We start from the raw sequence: 19101 nt of genomic DNA on the forward strand, positions 1-19101 counted from the left end.
TTAGTATACATATAAATTCGAATTACTGGAGCCCTAGTAGTACGATTTCCACAGCTGATCCGCACCACTGCGGCATTAAAGATTTACTCGAGTGTAGTATAGCTCCTTAATCTGCATATAACAAGCATTTCGAACAAATGAAAGTGTCAATCTCGAAACACGAGCACGAAATTATATATTATTGGGGCATTTGGGGCACGTGCCCACCTCTTTCCTATCTCCAAGGGGTCCCAAACATCATTTTTGGGTACTGTTTTCTTAAACACCGACACCATAAGGGATAACATGAGGAGATTGCTTTGTGTTGTTAAAAAGTTCTGTTATCGTTGCTCGTCGCCTTTCGCGCGAAAGATGGTTTATGTTATAACGGGCGCGCGAACGCCCGAAATTTGTCCCGGTCCAACCACGTGGTCCCGAAATACAGAATTTGAGTTGTATTCTAGTCAATACATGAATCATCGCTTGCAACGCACGCATTGCTCCATTTACTCGATTTACAATTTTCGAACAGACACACACTGTATTGTTTCTCTACTTTATTGGTCTGTATGTAACACAAGCCAGTAATCAGACAATTATATGCAATCGATCATCAAACATCCGAGCGGTAGTCTGGACACACCTTTGAAAATCGATTGCGTGCAATAATCACTAAGATAAAGGTACTAAAAACATAGTATTTATCAAGAAACAATTCCAGAGAGGGAATTTCTATAAAAATTTCACATATCTCCTTATCAAAAATTTAATTATTTCATATATATATATTGATACTACTATGGCCGAATACACTCGATATTTATATATTAAAGCCGGCTCATAAATTAAAAATGGAGATTGAATGACGAAAATAACAACTTTTATTCTTGTATAAGAGTACCAAAAATTACACGCAAGAGCGCGCTCGCTAACGAATTTCCGGTCACCGCAAAAAAAAATTAATAATAATAATGGAAACTGCCACGAAGAACGACACAAATCAACTAAAAACGGCGATAAAAAGCTGCACCTTCGACAAATTTAATTCTGGAAGAGGGTGTGGGTGAAGTCGATGTAATCGTAGGCACCCGAAAGGGTCCTTCCTGTCTTGGGGTCCACGTAGGGTTTCATTCGTGAGACGCAGTAATCTGCCATCTCCTTCGTCAGGTTCTGCAAAGGGAAGCGAGAATTGTGAAGATTTCTGCCGGAGCGGGTACCGGGGGAAGGAGGAGGGAAAGGGTTCTTACCGCGTATAGCTCCTCCGCCGTGACGTAGGGTCTGTCTCCGGAGGTGATGGCCCTGAAGGCATTCTCGATCTCCTCGCTCGAGCGGACGTTCTCGGTCTCGCGCGAAATCATGAAGGCCATGTACTCTTGGAGGGAGACGTAGCCGTCCCTGTTGGGATCCACCGTGTCCAGGATGGCTTCAAACTCTGGATCGGGCTGTCCCTCCTCCACCATGGGCAGGTCGTATCCCAGGGCTCTCAGACAGCTCTTGAATTCTTGGTGATTGAGCCTTCCCGACTTGTCCTTGTCGAAGTGCCTGGAATGTATCCAAATGCAAATTAAAATTCAAACTAAAAATTGGATCTTACTAGATAAAATTAATTAAACTGAAAGTAAGGGGCCTTGTTACAGTGTTAATTTACAACACTAAGGTATCCCTGTACATTGAAAAAGTTTTTTTTAGAGTGAACAGGGATGCCATAGTGTTGAGAACTGCAGTAAAATGAAAACCAGGAATTATCTTCTCCAATATGCCGTTTAACATTTCTCAGAATATTCTCTGTTGTAAGAGAGATGGAATGCTGGAGAAATGTGGATTTTACACTACTTTTTTTAATTCAAGTATGTAATTCCAATCTTTTATTAGATTACCACTATCCATATTTAAGAATGTAATTCTAAAGAAGCAAGAACCAGTAAAAAAATAAAGACTGCCTCTGAAATGCGTCTTTCATCTGGTCGGATGCAAAAGTCACTAGGTGACAAGTCTGGACTATATGAAGGTTACTTTGCAATTTCCCATCCAAACTTTTCAAAGTTTGCCGGATGACATTTGGGAAAAATTTACTCCAGCACCAAATTCCAGGCCTTAGAAATCTTGCAAATGGACCACTGTGAGTAATACCAAGTGTAGACTTTTTTGCCATTTTCCATGAAGTGGGCAAGAATTAGACAATAATGATCAAAGAAAAATTTTTTTGATCATTCTGGACATGGTGGTTTTGCTTTGTTTTTGCAGTGAGGTGGTGTGTTTCCAAGAAATGCTTAGTGCTGTTACTCAGTCCTGGAAGATACCAGATCCTACATCATCCACAGTTCAGAAAGTCTTTTCTTCACAACACCACCACTACAGATAGATGGTCCAGACTTTTTGCTAGTTGTTCAAGTTTGTCCTCTGATGAGAAATTTAGGCACCACTTTTGACAATACCTTTCCTGTCTGTATTGCAACTTGTGGAAGCCTGTGACTAACATTCAGTTCTTTGGTAAATTCATCCACTGTTGCAAAAAGATTCTCCCCAATTATGGCAATCGTAATATTCTTGTCTATGTCTATGAACTTACTCAGAAATGGCCAACATTTGTCTGGAAGAAAATATTTTGTCCTCTGAGTACACTTGCAACTTTACCAATTAGTACAATGAAAAGTGTCTGTCAGTGAATATCCGCTGGTTTGATATTTTCAGCAGTCGGGAAGTGTATTACAGAACCCCTAGATTCTTTGGACGTCATGCTCGACTGATTGTCCATTTTGCATCCGATGCTGCAATTGCTAAAATGGACTAACAGAAGTGCCGACTGAAACAGGCATTAATGGTCATAGTATGTACTGTTGACTATCTTAGTACCCCTGTATTTCTGGCCCGTATTTTCCGCTTTTCATTTCACTGTACAGATATTTTAATAGGTGTATTTCTCCTCAAGAAATTATATTTTAGAATTAGTTGTTGTTTTTGCCTAGGAAGATACAACATTTTGGTTTAACATGTATTGTAGAAATAATATGCAATAAAATCACTTAAGTCCTGTACTAGGGGAGACAAGCTGACGTGGATCATTAGCAAACCTCTTCTGTTTGAAAACAAACACAATTCTATAAGCCTATGCAGCTTACAGAATTGTTTGTTTTCAAAATTTGACTAATCAATTTTGATTGAACTTTGCCATTTTATATTAACTGCAATGAGTCCATGATTCTGTTAAGATACAGTGGAATCAAAAGTGACAAAGATCCATGCTCCCCGATGGAATTTAGGGGAAGAAAGCTTTGAACATGCCTAATGGAAAACAGGCAGCAAAAAATGAACAGAGCAGTTGATGCCAAGTGAATGTAAGGACCGCTTGTCTGTGCCAGCAACTATTTTTCTTCTGATCACTCACACATGCACATCCTTACATACACATTGGCACTCTGAATGTATTCATACTAATTAAAAACTTTTAAGTTGCAAAAGTGCAACACTGCTTCAATTCTGTGTTGTCCCTAGTAATACTATGTTTTTCTGTCTAATATTGCAAATAGAATTATTTCTACAATGTTAAATGTGGAAAGGAATACTTTTTCTTGTTCCAGTAAATATTACTATGAAAAAATAGCTAATTAAAAGCAACTTACTTGAACATCATGCTAAATTCTTTAAGGGCATCTTCCGACACACCACTCTGGTTTCTAAAATAAATATGATAAAAATTATATTAATGAAATTTTTACAGTGAATGAACATACACAAAGTTCATTTTCCAGTAATTCTATTGTCTCAAGTTATGCAAATAGCAATAGACGTGTGGTGGTGAAGGTAATGTAGTTTTGCAAAATGAGTTTATACTGTATGGTACTTGCATAACCCAAGACTAGATATCCTGATGGGAATATGTATTGTTTGCAATATCGATTAAGGGAATGGCCTGGGAGAGAGAAGGAAAGAATTCATCTCGAGCGAGAGCATTCTGCAAACCTGGACTTTCCCAGCAGTATCAGGAACCTTGCCAACACTCACCGTGCCTGAATTTGTTGTTCAAGGTTATGTTGCATACGCATGCCGAGCTGATCCAGTTGATCCCACTGTTGGGCCAGTCCCACGGTACTATGCTCAGTGTACCGATTGTCCAAAATCAAGTGTTCTTCTAGGAGTGCTCCCAAATCTTCTATCTTCTTCAGATCGCTGCGTTTTGCTCTGACTTCTCCAGCTTTTCGCTATTAAAAAATAACAAAATAAATATATGAGTGCCTAGAAGGAGTATTACATTTATTTTAAAAACTTTGTTTTCAGAAGTATTCATAAATGAAGGAGCTAAGAAGACCACACTAGGAAGGACTGTAAACTTTCTTGCAAATTCTACTTTCATTTGATTGTCCTAAGCAAGGTGCAAAAAAACTTGATCTCCATCAATATTTTTTTTTATGATTAAAGAACTACTTATGAAAATAATCACTTTAATTAGTTTGACCCCTTTTAATATAAAAAAGTGAAGTGACTTAATAACAAAAAATATATTTTTTCATTACAGGACTAAAATATTTAGTCCCTAAAAACCCTATTATTTTTATAAATAAACTTTACAATCTATTTTGTTATTAACATATTTATGCTGTAAAAATTTTATTAGTTGTATTTTAAACAAGTCTTATGATTTAAATTTTTTCTAAGGCTGAAATAACTTCATTTTTCTTTTGTTTACAGCTGATTCAAGTTAGCTATTTTTCTTGTTTCCCTGTGTGCTGTTTCAGCTATTATCATAGCTTGTGCTATACCAACTTGTAAAATTGTTGAATTCAGTCATCAGTCTTCTTAATATGAGCAGCCTGAGCCATTGAAAGTAGTTTGAAATTCTAACTTTTCTCCTAATTACACTTATTTTTTGATGTTCTACTGCTTCTTGAAGTTTGGCCAGTCTTATTGTTAACACCCTGCATAAGAATTGTCAAACCAGAGAAAGATACTCAATAATGATAAATCTACTGAAGAATCACTCTTCATCAATTATACAATAATCTTAAAATACACTATTTAAAAATTTTTCCTCTCTAAAATGCACCAAAAATTTAGAATTGAATTTTATTACATTTTCTTAAGTAACAAGTTTTAAATAATATAAATGCATCAAATGTTTTACAGATATATTACCATGCTCTTTCACATATATAATAAATATTCATTTTAATGCTGCATCATAAATATTAAATTCTTTATCAAACACTCACTATGAGCAAAGCTCCTCTGAAATGACATGACTTTGAGTGATCAGTTTCCGACATTTGTTTTGAGCTTCTTTTAGGTGTGATATTTTTTGACAACAAAATAACACTAACCTTAGTGGCTTCCAGCTGAGCTTCCAATGTTCCTGTTCCTTCCATCATAGACGATCTAGTTATATTAAAAAATGAATTAAATAATAATTACAACTACATCTGAAAATTTAAATAATTTAGCTTCCTTTTTCAATAAGTCTATTATTAACTAATGTCTGAAATATTACAAAATGCACAAATTCCAATATTGCATTGAATAGCCAAAAACAAAATTTAGCTATTCAAAAATAAACTTTCCTCATTATATAATTAAGCGTAGCCATTGAAGACAATTTTTTCTTGTCCTCGATTCAAAATGTTGCTGGCACTTTATCAGACTTTCAAGACCGGTTTCGAACTAAGGACGTGGAAATTTGTCGACAGCCAAAATATAAAGGGTACAGAAGTATTCGATATACCAAATGCACATTTAACACAAATCATTGCATGACATGTACGTACAACAAAGCTGTTATGCTAGAGAACAAGCACTAGTGGAAATAATTTCAGCAAGAGTTTCCAATTTATTTGCCAATATATAAATTATTAGATACAACTTTATTTTATTTGTTTTTTTTTACCATTACTGTTTGCTGCCTAGTACTGTAGTTTTAACAAAGGCAAGGAACTTACAAGCTCCTCCTAATTATAGCATACAAATACTTCAGTCATTGTTTATCATATCCAGTATCTTGTTCAGTAAATCAGGGAGATTATTCAAATATGTTGAGTGTTAAAGTACTTACAAACTGGAGTCATAAGTCAACTGTAATTTTTTCAAATCAAAAATCAAAGACTAAAAATCTCTCTAAAGACAACTATCAAATCAGATATATTTACATTGTTGCATTATGAAATTTGTTTGAGAGCTGTTATAAATAATCTTTTTTCATGTTTGAGAAGTTTTTAATTCAAACAAACAAGGTTAATCTAACTTAGATTTTAAATGTATTTTTTAATATCATAATTTAGCATTAATTTGCTTTTAATTAACAACTTTATGCCAAAGTGGGATGCTAAAATACACTGGCTGATTGCTTAGGAAATCTTAATCAGTGCTTAAAAATTGGCAAAGTGGGATTCAGCATGAATCCAATATCTGGTAATGCAAAATTCAGACATTTTTTTGTATGTTATCACTTATACTAAATATGTAACAATTCATTTATGTAAAAACTTATATCTAGTAAAGTATAAAAGAAATATTAACCCGTCGAGGAGCCACATTCTGAAGAAGGAAAGTGCAGACACAGTCACGGGGACATCGGGAACACGCAACGACACGGGAAAAGAAAAAATAATATACATATTAGCAACAGTCACAAATTTGGATAAATAGTTTGTATTTTATATCTAGTACAAAACTATACAAGCAGCTAAAAATAAAATGTTTGATAATTGTAAGTACAATTTGTTTCTAATTAATTAAGAATTACTTAACATATCTCAGTGTTGAGAAATAATGTAAGAAATGTGCAAAGGTAATTCAAACTCAACTCTGAACATTGTGATAAATTAGAAGTGTTCGTCGATTTGTAATGGTATGACCATGTTTACATGGTAGCCAACAGCGTGAGAGAAGTTAAAATTGTGCTAAAAACAAACACGTCAAATTATCATATGTTTATACAGATGGACAATAGTATATTATCGCGTTCAGCCCTTAGCCCGAGATATCTCGGGCAAGTTACGGCATGAATGGAAATTTCTCACGAGTGAAGCGAGTGGGCCGATTTCAATCAATGCTGTAATCATTAATTATAAATGAATTGTCATATGGTATTTTGTGGTTAGACTACACCTATAACACTATACTTACGGAAATCAAAATTATGTATAAACACAAACACTATTTATACATGATTTTGAGTTCCGTAAGTATAGTGTTATAGGTGTAGTCAACTACAAAAATGGTTGCATGCACATACTGCCAAACACATGTTTACAAAAAAATATCTAGTAGTAAATCTGTGTATGACCATCAGACATTGGACAATCCGTTTAAGCATTATATCAAAAATTCTTGTTTTAATTAACACTATTTTCTACATTGATTATCATATAGAAAGTGTGTAATAATCAATGGGAGATGTTAAACTTCATACAAATATTTAGTTTTAGTCAAAAAATTACACATTGTAAAATTTCTTGTGTTTATCTTTTTTGTATGGATTGAAATAGTTTAAAGAGAACATGATTATTTTGCATCAAACAATACAGTTAAGCAGAGAGATGTGAAGAAATTCTACTGCAATTTTTATAGCATACATAAACCATTACAAGGTAACATCAAACTTATCCATACACATTCTGAAGTTGTATTAGCTTTGATAATAGTGAAGTCGAGGCCAAAGTTTTAAATGCGAAAACGTGTACGTCGGACATTCGGCACCGCTTTCCTGTAAGCCTAGAAGTTTGACAATGGAATTTGAATTGTCAAGCATTATTCCACTGACTTTCCAAACACCATTGTCAAACTTCTAGGCTTACAGGAAAGTGGCGCTGAACGTCTGACGTACACGTTTTTGCGTTTAAAACTTCGGCCTCAACCTCACTAATAAACAGTGACTATGAAATAATCTCTCTTCACATTTCTATAACATTCAAATCCAGTAAAAAAATAATTTCAATTATCTCAACTTTTATATAAACTATATTATTTGGCATACAATCTAGATCTCCATATTTTGAATGAATACTTTCCCACAACTACATGTGGACATGTTCTTCAACTGTGCAAACCTAGTGAAAATTATATGGAATTTACCAAATTTGAATTATCTTTGCATATTCTAGAAATCCTACACTAGCACAATTTAATATTAAAGGTATTTTTATAATGACTATTTTTCTAAAGAAACTTTTATTTACATTAATCTTCTTAAAAGAGAATCTATTCAAAACAAGATTGAACAGATAGAAAATCAGGAAAGATGAAGTCTAAGTAAACTCTAATTACTGTAAAGTTGTCTTTGAAATTTCAAAATCTTAATGATACTATAAATTTAAATTGGTAACCTTGTCTCTGTCAACCAGTGATGGAATGCATTTGCATGCTTGGCGAACTCTCTTCGGAGACGGTCGTTTTCTTCCTGACGCTGGGCTTCCTTGGTCAATTCAATATCTCTTTCCTGTTAATTGGAGAAGTTTTTCATTATTTTAGCTGTCATAATAATTCAAATACTTATATTTGACATATTTTTAAAAATATTTTCAGAAAAGAGATTAAAGGATAGATATGTTAGTGCATAACAAATTTTACTCTAAATATTGTTTTCATAAAAGCCAATAAATATAGTCACACATTACTTAATGTTTCTACTGATCTTTTGATGTGGTGATGTTGACACATCAGTTTTATTCCACGAACTATGCAATATGCTTGCCTGGATTTGATTCCAGATCCCAAAAGCAGCAAGCTGATGCCTCAGCTAGCCAGCCAACTAAGCTTTGAAGTGTTGTGTAAAAAGGAAATTTGAAAATGCATTAAATTCTAAACATTTAAGATTTAATTTTAAACTGGGAAAAACCCTCAGTAAGCTTACAATATTTTTCATTAATAATACAAGATGTTCTTATACAGTATATTAACTAAACTGTTCTATAAATAGTTCTACATTAAACAATTATTTTTATTGTACGTGAAGTATGTAATACTTACGTGAATGATTTTCTGAAGGTTTCTCCATGTGTCTTCGAGAGCTTCCATTGTGAACCAAGTGTAAGGATTCGAACCCACATTGAAACTCTTGATTTGACGATCCAGTGCAGCCAGGGCCTCGAAATCTGCCTGAGCAGAGCTCAGGGAGGCCTGGAATTGTGCATGAGCTTCTCTCAGTGCCTGTTGGAAGAAAATTTTACTTTAGATAAATGTGCAATGCCAATGTTAACCACTCTACACTGACTGACATATATATCCGTCAAGGGCGGTCGTGTGGCAGTGGTGAGGGACGTATATATCCGTTAAATTCTTTTGGGAGTATTGCCAAAAACTACCGTGAAAAGAAAAATTCACATAAAAAATAAATTATGTAACAATAAAAAAAAAGACTTTTCTTTACTAGACATAACTGTTTACAAAATCTTTTTCCAAACAAGTAATGAGAAAAAAAAATGCATGAAAAAAATACTTTAAAAATTTCCCACGTTTATTCTCCACTACTTTGAGATAGCACCATACCTGACTATCCCACTGTTGAAAGGTTAATGAACATTCTTTTTTATTTTGTTCAGTTACAAATAAATATTTAGACCAATAATACTCATTAAATACCAATTAAATCCATGAAAATTGACAAAAAACTAGTATTTCTTCTATTGTGATTACCTTTTTCTATGTTTAACTTGCATTTATAAAATTATGAGTATAATATAAAATTAATTGGTTGCTTGGATTTGGAGTTTTGTGACACAAGGGCCTAGATAGGCCAAAAAGTGTCCAGTCTAGCCAGTTATACCCAGTCTAGCCTCTTGAGTCTTTTACTATATCCTAGAGTTCTGTATATAAGTTCATTACCTTCAGATATGCCATAGTAAGTTGAATTTGTCCATTCTCATCTAGTACATTTCGTAGAGCTTGGTCATCTGAAGATATTTGTTGTCGAAGGTAGCATTCTCTGGCTGTTTTGTACTGAGGGCATGTTTGTAATATATGTCGGGTGGTAAGTGAGAGTGGCAAGTTGAGCATATTGGATATGGTTAGGTTGGGTATCCCTTGTTATTAGTTATGTGTTAGTTGTGTGTCCAGTTCTCAGTCAGGCCAATACTATTTCTTCTTTCCAGTTTTTCTGTTGGCTGGTTGACAATTTTATTAACTCTGGTTTTATGGTGTGTAGTTCAGTGTTGAGTTGTTCGATCCAGCCCTCTTGCTGTTTGCTGTATATATATATACTTGTTGAAAAAATATTTGTAGATTTGAACTTTGAATTGAAGCAATACACTTTCATTAAACTGATCTGCTATTTTACTGGCTGTGAATTGTGATTCTGTATTAATAATTAATTGTTGTAACAATTTTCAAGAATATTTTGGCTTTTTGATATGGTAATATTACTGTGATATGATTTTTTCCAAATTAATTTGATAATTGCTTATAAACTTCAGAAGCAAAGTAAAAAATTAAATTAACATGATACATATATATTTTTTTTATCTTTTAGGATTATCATGTGTGTCTCCAAAATGTTTTGATTCTATTTCTTTAATTATAAGTATTGTGTTAGATGAAATGTTAGCATTATGGATCTAAACAGCATAGGAGATTATTAAAAAAATTTATTTATTTATTACCTTTATTTCTTCGATAGAATTACATCTGACAGGGTCTGTCAGATCTTCTTCGGCATTTTCAAACCAACTGTTGAAAGCAGAGGCCTTCTTTGCAAAGGTCAAAAAGAGATCTTCAATCTAAAACAACAGAAAAAAATTAATTAGATAATTGATTTATAGTTAAAATAGGCTATTAGATCTGATACTAACCTGCTTAAACTGCTCTTGCATTTGCAACAATCTCTGTTTTCGTGCTTCAGAAGCAGCTCTCAAATTATGCCATCTGAAAATTTATTATTATTAACAATTCTAAACAGATATTTAAAGCATATAAATTAAAACAAATGAAAAATTCTCAAATGTAAATTTCTGCTTTAATATTTCTAGTGTATTGTATACATGACCAAATTTTATTTACCTCTCCATTACGTCATCATGTTTTTTAATAATAGCAGGAGTCTGATCGTGATGTGCAGTCACCAACTGATCTTTCAACTGAGTTATGCTCTGAATTCCTTCCTGTTCGAACGCAGCCAATCCAGCATCAAATGTTTCCTATTAAATAAATAAATTAGAATCGTTAAAAACTTTTAAAATTAAAATAGCAAATAATGTTAAAATATCAAAGAAATTATGCCAAATTCTAAAACCTGTTTATTCTATTTAATTAAAAATATTTTGCCATCCTTTTAACATTTTCTATGTTGATAATTATAATTTATCATGTTCAGTTTTGTTGAAAACTTTTAATATGCATTATACCAGTATGGGATAAAACTCAAACCAAATTAAATAATGTTCTATAATTTGGAATTTCATTACTTATCTTGATCATCTAGATTTAATTTACTCTAGACCAGTGGTTACCAACGAGGTCAGTACCACTCACCAGTGGGTGTTGAAGAGATCTAAGGAGGCTTTTTTAGGTCCAAGGCAAATTTAGGCAGCATTGAGGACCAATCGCTGCCCCCTCAGCAATACTCACAAGAATGTGCTGAAAAGTTTGATTAATTCTAAAAATCATCAAACACATGTTTCAACAAATAGTTCTAAATGTCTTTTAATCAAGATCAGTCTGTATTAAAAGTTGGTATTGGTACATTATAGCTTTGTTCCTAATATCTTTTTGACTAGTACATGGAATGAGTTGTAGAATGTGCAGTGCACTAAACAGTGCACCACAGTGTGTGCGCATGTTCCAGCTTGATCAACAAAGCTTATATTTACAAGTTTGCATAGGTCATGACAAGATTAACACATGTGCAGAATATTGAATCTATGCATGTTTTGACAGGTTCATTAAATACTACTATAAATATGTGAGGCTTTTATCCATAGAAGGTTGTTTCAAAGTTCCTTCAGAACAAATGTGAACCTAAAATTTCCATGCGGTATCTACAGATCACATTCAAAGGATAACTTACATGGACCACTTATTAAAAATATATTTTTGTTGTAATTATTTGTCACAGAGGCAAGTACCTACATATTTACTATTATTATTTGTTTATTATTCTTTTTACCGACTGACATTAGTAACATAATTTAAAACTATCTTTTAAAATTTAAATTTAAAATTTATTTAATATGGTGAAGGTTGGTCCTGTGGTGGCCACAGCAGATTAAAAAAATTTTTTTTATATTTTTACAGATAGACCCATGTCAGATTCAAAAAAAAAATGTAGACAATGTTGAATATTTGAAATATGGTTTTATTCAGGCACCCTTAAACACGACATTACCAATATGCCTGATTTGCCAGAGTTTTCTCAAATGAAGCCAAGAAACCTTTACAATTAGAACATTTGACCAAAATACATTCTGATAGAAAAGATAAAAATTTATCTTACTTTCAAATGCTCAAAGGACAACATTTGAGATGTCCAATTTTAGCTGGTATGTTTTCAGCAGCATCGAAACATGATGATAATGGGTTACGTGCCTTTTAAATTTCCTTGCTTATTGTGAAATTGAGAAAACTGCACACTATTAAAGAAGAATTTGATACTGCCAGTTGTGAGATTTTGTTTACTGTATTGCACAAGCCACCATCTGATATTATTAAGAAAATTCCATTAAGCAATAATACAGTACAGACACAAATCGACAAAATGTCCAAAGATGTAGAGTCCCCTAACCAATTTTTTGAAAACTACCGAGTTTTCTTTACAGTTACTTTACCAAACAATGAGTCTTTACTTCTTGTGTATGTTTGCTTCATAAAATATGAAAAAAATTTGTCAAGACTATTATTTGCAAAAAAATTAAAAATGGATACTAAAGGTAAATCTATATTTGATGTATTGGAACACTATTTTAAAGAAAAAGGTATTCCTCATGTCCATCGCTACCTGACGGTGCTCCGGCAATGATTGGCCGATACCACGGGTTGATTCCATATTTAAAAAGGCAGTACCAAATGTAGTCACCGTGCATTGTGTAATTCACAGACAACATTTGGTTACAAAAAACCTTAGTGATCACCTTCATTGCTCACTACAGTATGTAATTACAGCACTTAACAAGATCAGAAGCAACACTTTCAATGATAGATTGTTTAGAAAACTTTGTGATGAAAACAATGAAGATTTCAATTATTTACTATTGCACACAGTTCGTTGGCTATCAAAGGGTACTTGTCTAAAAAGATTTTATGACCTCTTTCACTCAGTTATAACATTTTTTGAAAACAAAGATGATTTGTTGAGAGAATTTATTGAAATTTAAGAATGATACAACTTATTTAACTAATTTATGTAATAAATTTAATGAAACAATCTACAGCTGCAAGATGATTTGAATTTGATCAAAGCAAAGGCAACTATTTCTGCATTTGTGTCAAAACTTGTTTTGTACAAACAAAATTTGGGTTAGAGACAATTCTATCAGTTTCTGAATCTTTTGTCTGTGGAAACAAACAATGATGACATTCTGGTATTTTGCCAGCATTTAGAAGCTCTTAAAGATTTTACAAATAGATTTCAACATGACCATTCCAAATTGGGTACTAGAACCTTTCTCAAAACTACAAACAGCAGAATTATCACTGTAGGAGGAGTTGATAGAATTGTCAACAAATGAAGAGTTAAAATTAAAATATGGATATCAAGAATTTTGGCTTCAAAGGCAAATTCCAGTATTATATCTGGCTTTATAGGCTGCATCAAAGAAGTTTTTTATTGCATTCCCATCATAATAATTAGCTGAAAGAGGATTTAGCATAATCAGCAATTTACTAACAAAGAAAAGAAACTGATTGTGAATAGTGGAATGTGGCGAGTTAAGATTGTTGATGACAAATATGGCACCAAACATTGAAAAATTAGTGTTGTTACACCAAGCTCAGCCCTCTAACTAATAATATTATATTGATTTTTTTAATAATATATATTTATTAATCAAACTTTGAGCAATACACCAATATTGTTAATATCTTTTAATAAAGTAATTTTAAAAATCTGTCCTTGTTTTTCAATATATAATTTACTTCACCTAAGAGGGATGCCATCAAATCACTGTTTGAAAAAGTGGGCTATGACCCAAAAAAAGGTTGTGAATCTATGCTCTAGGCCAGGCATGTCAAAGATACGGCCTGCGAGACAATTACTTGCAGCCCGCGACATGAATTCAATAATACTATTTGTTTATATTTTATCATCTTGATACCAAAGAAAATGTGGTATTTTGTACTTAAATAAATAATACTTAATAAACAAAACTGTTGAACTAAATAATTATTAGTATTACTATTGTTTTTATTTTTATTTATTCATATTACTTAGAGTTATCTATTTTATTTGATTTATTTTTATGTTTAATTTTTTGTTTACATTATGTTTTCTCTATTTCATCTTTTGAATTTCAAATTAAAGTCTGTCTTTGCAAGATCATTTATTACATAATTCACACTATTTTGCATATAAAATGAGTGTTTTTGAAATATTAGTAAACTAGCAAGTAAGCCCGGCGTTGCTCGGGCAAAAGTAACGATAGCAAAGATTAAGATAGTCACTATAGACATTATAGTCACAAAAAAAGAGAGTAATTTCATCAACGAATTAAGTTTTTCTAAAGAAAGATCGAATTTGAAAATCGAATGTTCTAATATTGTTCGATTTTCACGACGTGTTCTGATTATATCATTCGATTTTCATCGAATGTTCTAAAGAAGAAAAGTCGAGAAAAACCGAACTAATCTGTTTAAATTTGAAAATCGAATATGTTCTAACATATTACTCTTTTTCTTTTTTTCCTCCAGTGCCCGTAAATCTTGCACGTTGCTTTCTCTTGTTCTCCATTGTTGTTTAACACTTCCATTGTTACTTAACACTTTGGTACTTAAATTTGGTACCCAGTGTACAGAATTTCAACTTTCAACTCCTAACCGTTTTAGAGAAAATTAAGATTATTACGTTATAGTCAACCTTACCCTTTTTCACAGAATGCAAGAATTGGGACCCCCTGTTTCCAGACTAATTAGAGAATTTTTAGATGGGTCTAAAAATATGTTCGATTTCCCGCAAAAGCGAAAAAACTGCATCTGCGTCTTGCACGTCGCTTTCTCTTAACACTTCCATTGTTGATATTTCCATTGTTGACACTTCCATTGTTGATGAAAGTGTTAAGCCTTAATCCTGTCCCTCTCCCCTGTGGGGAGGAATTTCAACAAATCCCTTCTTAGTGTGCGTTCTCGTGACGTACCCTAACTGTGTACCAAATTTCAACTTTCAACTCCTAACCGTTTGGGCTCTGCACTGATTATTATTATTATTATTATCAACTCGTCTCGATTATATATATAGATTACAATTTATCCTTGTACTTTGAGTTTTGCAATCCTTATTTCCGAATCAGTTTACAGACCTGCTTCAAGCCTGTAAATTGGCCGAAAATGTTCTGTGATTAAAGTTATTGCTGGAAAAGTACAAATGGCGTTTTTTTAAATTTATTGTCAAATCTCAGGTTATTAAAAAAGAGTTTTTTGAGTCAGCTACTTTTGTGCTACTTTTTAGAAAATTTTTGGCTACAAAAGTTAAAAACATCTGGCCCACTGTCATACTCCAGACAAAAACTTGGCTCTTAAGTTGTTTGAGTTTGACACCCCTGCTCTAGGCTAAAAATTCTTTTATTATAAAATTTTGTCAAAACATTTCAAAGGAAATGGATTATTCACTATTAAACTTTAATATAATAGTTACAAATAATTTTATTACTGTGACAAATTGGATTGAAGTTTTGAAATGATTATTAAATATAACTTCTGAAATGAAATTTGGCCCATGTGTTCAATACAAAAGATTATAAAACTGTCAATTTGCATTTTAAATGCTTCATGATGCAGCAGGAAATATGCACAAAACTCTACTTTATGATGATGCCAATTTGATATTGAAAGTAATCAAATGACAGTTTATATATCACTTATTAATATTTCTTGTCGTAGATACAGTTAATGACATGTATAACTAATTAATAAGTTCTAAATATTTAGCATGAAAACATTGGCAACTGACTCAATAAATACCAATTTATTTAAGTTTGGTATATACAACAACATATATAATAAAAAAGTCTGTTTCATTTACTGTTTTAAAAGTAATTTTAAATTACTTTCAATGACACTATCACATATAAATTAAATATGTAAATTACTACAGTTTTCTATTATTATTTCCTACAGCTTGTGCATAAGAAAATCTGGTTTTATCTGATTTCATAAAAAAATTAAACCAAATTACTTACTTGTTTCGTAAGAAGAGTCTGCACAGATGATAGATCCCGTCCATAATCTTCTGATCTCACATGTACCTCCTTGTCAGCTTTAAATAAAAAAAACATTGGTCAATTTGTTTTCTAAAATTATACAATTCCATTTGGTAATACTGAAAATTTAAAATGATTACCGATCCAACTCTCGACAACATCGGCCTTCCACATAAACTGGAGATAGGCAGAATTGTCCATCAGTTTTCCCTTTCTGCATACAGCACTGCTTTCCAGGGATTCTAGACGAGACTGCAACTGAACCAGACGTTGGTTGATGCTCTCGGAATGGTGGTTTCCCTCATTCATCAACTGCTGGCCGTCGGACGTGATGTCAGTGCAGCGTTCGCGGTGGACGGCAAAATCGGCCTCAAATGCCTCGTGTTTCTTTAGTAGACCCTGTAATGTTTATATTTTTGACAAACTAAACATTCATTCATTTTCAAAATCTTATTTTTAATGCTTTTTATAAAAATAAAATAGATGCAATTTTACATTTATTTATTTAAGAAATTTAGCATTTGATTAGTTACATTAGTTGATGACAACCATTACAGTTCTAAGCAAAAGGAATTTGAATTTATTTGTTGCTGAAAGGCAATATTAATTAAGACAGCTACTGAACTAATGCAGATATACACTATATACAATATACATGCCCAAAAGCTTCAAATTTTTAAGAAGTGGTATGATACAGGTAATCTTTCTGTGTGTTTGTTAAAAATGAATGCTAAATTATCAATTTAAGAGACAATTTTATCCTATAACCGAAACTATTATATGTTAATTGTCTTTATTATAATTAGGGAGAGACATTTCGTGTGCAGTACCAATTTTTAAACTTGTCAGTGCTTGGGTATAAACCAAATTTGCACTTACTGTGACCATTGGGGCATTTAGCAAGGAGATTATTTTTGTCTATAACAACTGTCACCAAAGTACAAGCAGCAGTGCCACTCTATGACCAGAATCAGAAAGTTTAGCTAGCCATGTTGAAGAATGAGAATTGTGCACACTGGGCTTATGTATTTTACAAAATTATGTTTTCATAAAACTCAAAGTGGCAAGTGATAAGCTGAGAGATATTGCAAAAAGAAAAAATAAAATTACTTTCAAGCAATCAGTCATCAATCAATTTTATGTCGATATTACTCTGCATTTATTCAAGCTGATATACCATTCTTCACAAGCTACATCATCCTACTCTAAAAAGTATACATCTAAAGAGCTACATCAAACCTTTGTATAGCTAAACAAACACAAAAATAAAAAATTATAGGGAATTTTCTTATATGTATTGTGCTAAACAAAACAACAGGTGAACTAAATAGGAACATTCTTAATATTCTAGTTGCACCACATAAGAAAACTAGCTTGACACCATAATGAAGACCTGCACGACTGTTAAGTCTGTGGCCAATTAACATGACTTCCAGAGTGAATTGTTCTAAGTCCATATCTACAAGTTCCTGGTGGAAACTGTGACCAAACTTGAAGAGCATGGTCTATTAAAAGAAAACAATATAACATTGTCAATAAACTTAAGAAAAGCTTGGAAGGATTTGCAAAACAGTTGGAAGATGTGAATAAATGTCCTGATGTTGAGGAAGTTGCCACAAAAAATGAGCTCCTGTACACACTGCTCACGAAATTCCTCTCATATCAACAGATACAGAAAGTTCACAAAAACTTACACCTTTATAACTTCAGCAATGAATTTAATAAAAAATAAAAAATTTTTCAATCAGTTTCACTGATCTTCCTCAGTTACAGAATATAAAGGAATGGAAAAATAAAAGAATGTAAATAAAAATTTAAATGGATGCAAGCACATATTAGCATTTTTTGGGAGAGAAAAAGATGAATTTTGTCAGGCAATCAATTAAGGAACATCATTGACTTCAAGTTTATGATGTAGACTTAGTGCCAAGCTTAAAATAATGGATAGGAAAATTTATTTCACTTATATTCAATTTCAGTTTCATTCTACCTTAGTTTATTAAATACAGTTAACAGTTAACAAATAATAACAGTTAAATACACATGAACTGTTTCTAATAACTGTTTTAGCAATGTTTTGCATCCAAAATTTTACTTTCCTTAATTATTATATACATTTAAACTGATAAATAATTTTACTGATTTTATACGTTGTATTGCTTTTCACTGATTTCTTGGCTATTATTGCCATATGAATTTTACAAGAATTTAAATTTTAAAAGTAGAAAATAATCGTCAGTTCAAATTTATTTTAGTCCTGAAGCAATTTTTCATACCTGTACTGCGGCCATGGTGTCGCCGTAATCCTCCACCGAAAGGAGCTGCTGCTTCTCAGATATCCAGGCTTCTTCTTCTTCGACTCTGGCGAGAAACTTCTGGTAAACCAAGGATTCTTCCAACTTATGACCGCGATCGGATGCCATCTTTAAATAAAGTATACTTTAAATTAGTTATTTATATTATTTATAATAAAATAAAAATATCAAAGTTTTCATGTGTTTTTAAACACAGATTTTTTAAATTATTATTTAAAACATCGATAAATATATTTAGCATATCATCTGTACATGCTCATACAATTGAAGATTGAGCAAAATTCGGAATCAGAAATTAATTTAGCTTGTAAGTAAAATTAGTGCTAATTGTTTGACTTCTGACACTTAATCTCAATCCTGGTATCATAAATATTCTTTAGTATGCGACATGTTCATAAAATAATAAACTTTCTTCCTATATTTCAATATGGTTTCAGCAAATACAATGATACTTTTCGAGGACTATTCTCTCATCCAGGAAC

The 19101-nt window shown here is 32.4% G+C and overlaps 1 protein-coding gene across 1 annotated transcript in view; it reads right to left on the reverse strand.

Moving 5' to 3' along the window:
• Positions 1 to 842: 842 nt before the first annotated feature.
• Positions 843 to 19101, reverse strand: part of LOC136982276 (spectrin alpha chain-like) — a 90688-nt gene continuing 72429 nt past the window's right edge. The window contains 14 exon segments of the mRNA XM_067278753.1: positions 843 to 1149; positions 1227 to 1521; positions 3600 to 3653; positions 3982 to 4178; positions 5295 to 5349; positions 6484 to 6501; positions 8292 to 8404; positions 8935 to 9114; positions 10563 to 10679; positions 10752 to 10824; positions 10960 to 11096; positions 16284 to 16360; positions 16445 to 16703; positions 18581 to 18727. Coding sequence (XP_067134854.1) covers positions 1021 to 1149; positions 1227 to 1521; positions 3600 to 3653; positions 3982 to 4178; positions 5295 to 5349; positions 6484 to 6501; positions 8292 to 8404; positions 8935 to 9114; positions 10563 to 10679; positions 10752 to 10824; positions 10960 to 11096; positions 16284 to 16360; positions 16445 to 16703; positions 18581 to 18727 — 1851 coding nt within the window. The 3' untranslated portion in view covers positions 843 to 1020.

The sequence above is a fragment of the Centruroides vittatus genome, unplaced genomic scaffold, assembly GCF_030686945.1.
Source record: "Centruroides vittatus isolate TY-2023 unplaced genomic scaffold, ASM3068694v2 contig_817, whole genome shotgun sequence".
Taxonomy (NCBI): Eukaryota; Metazoa; Arthropoda; class Arachnida; order Scorpiones; family Buthidae; genus Centruroides; species Centruroides vittatus.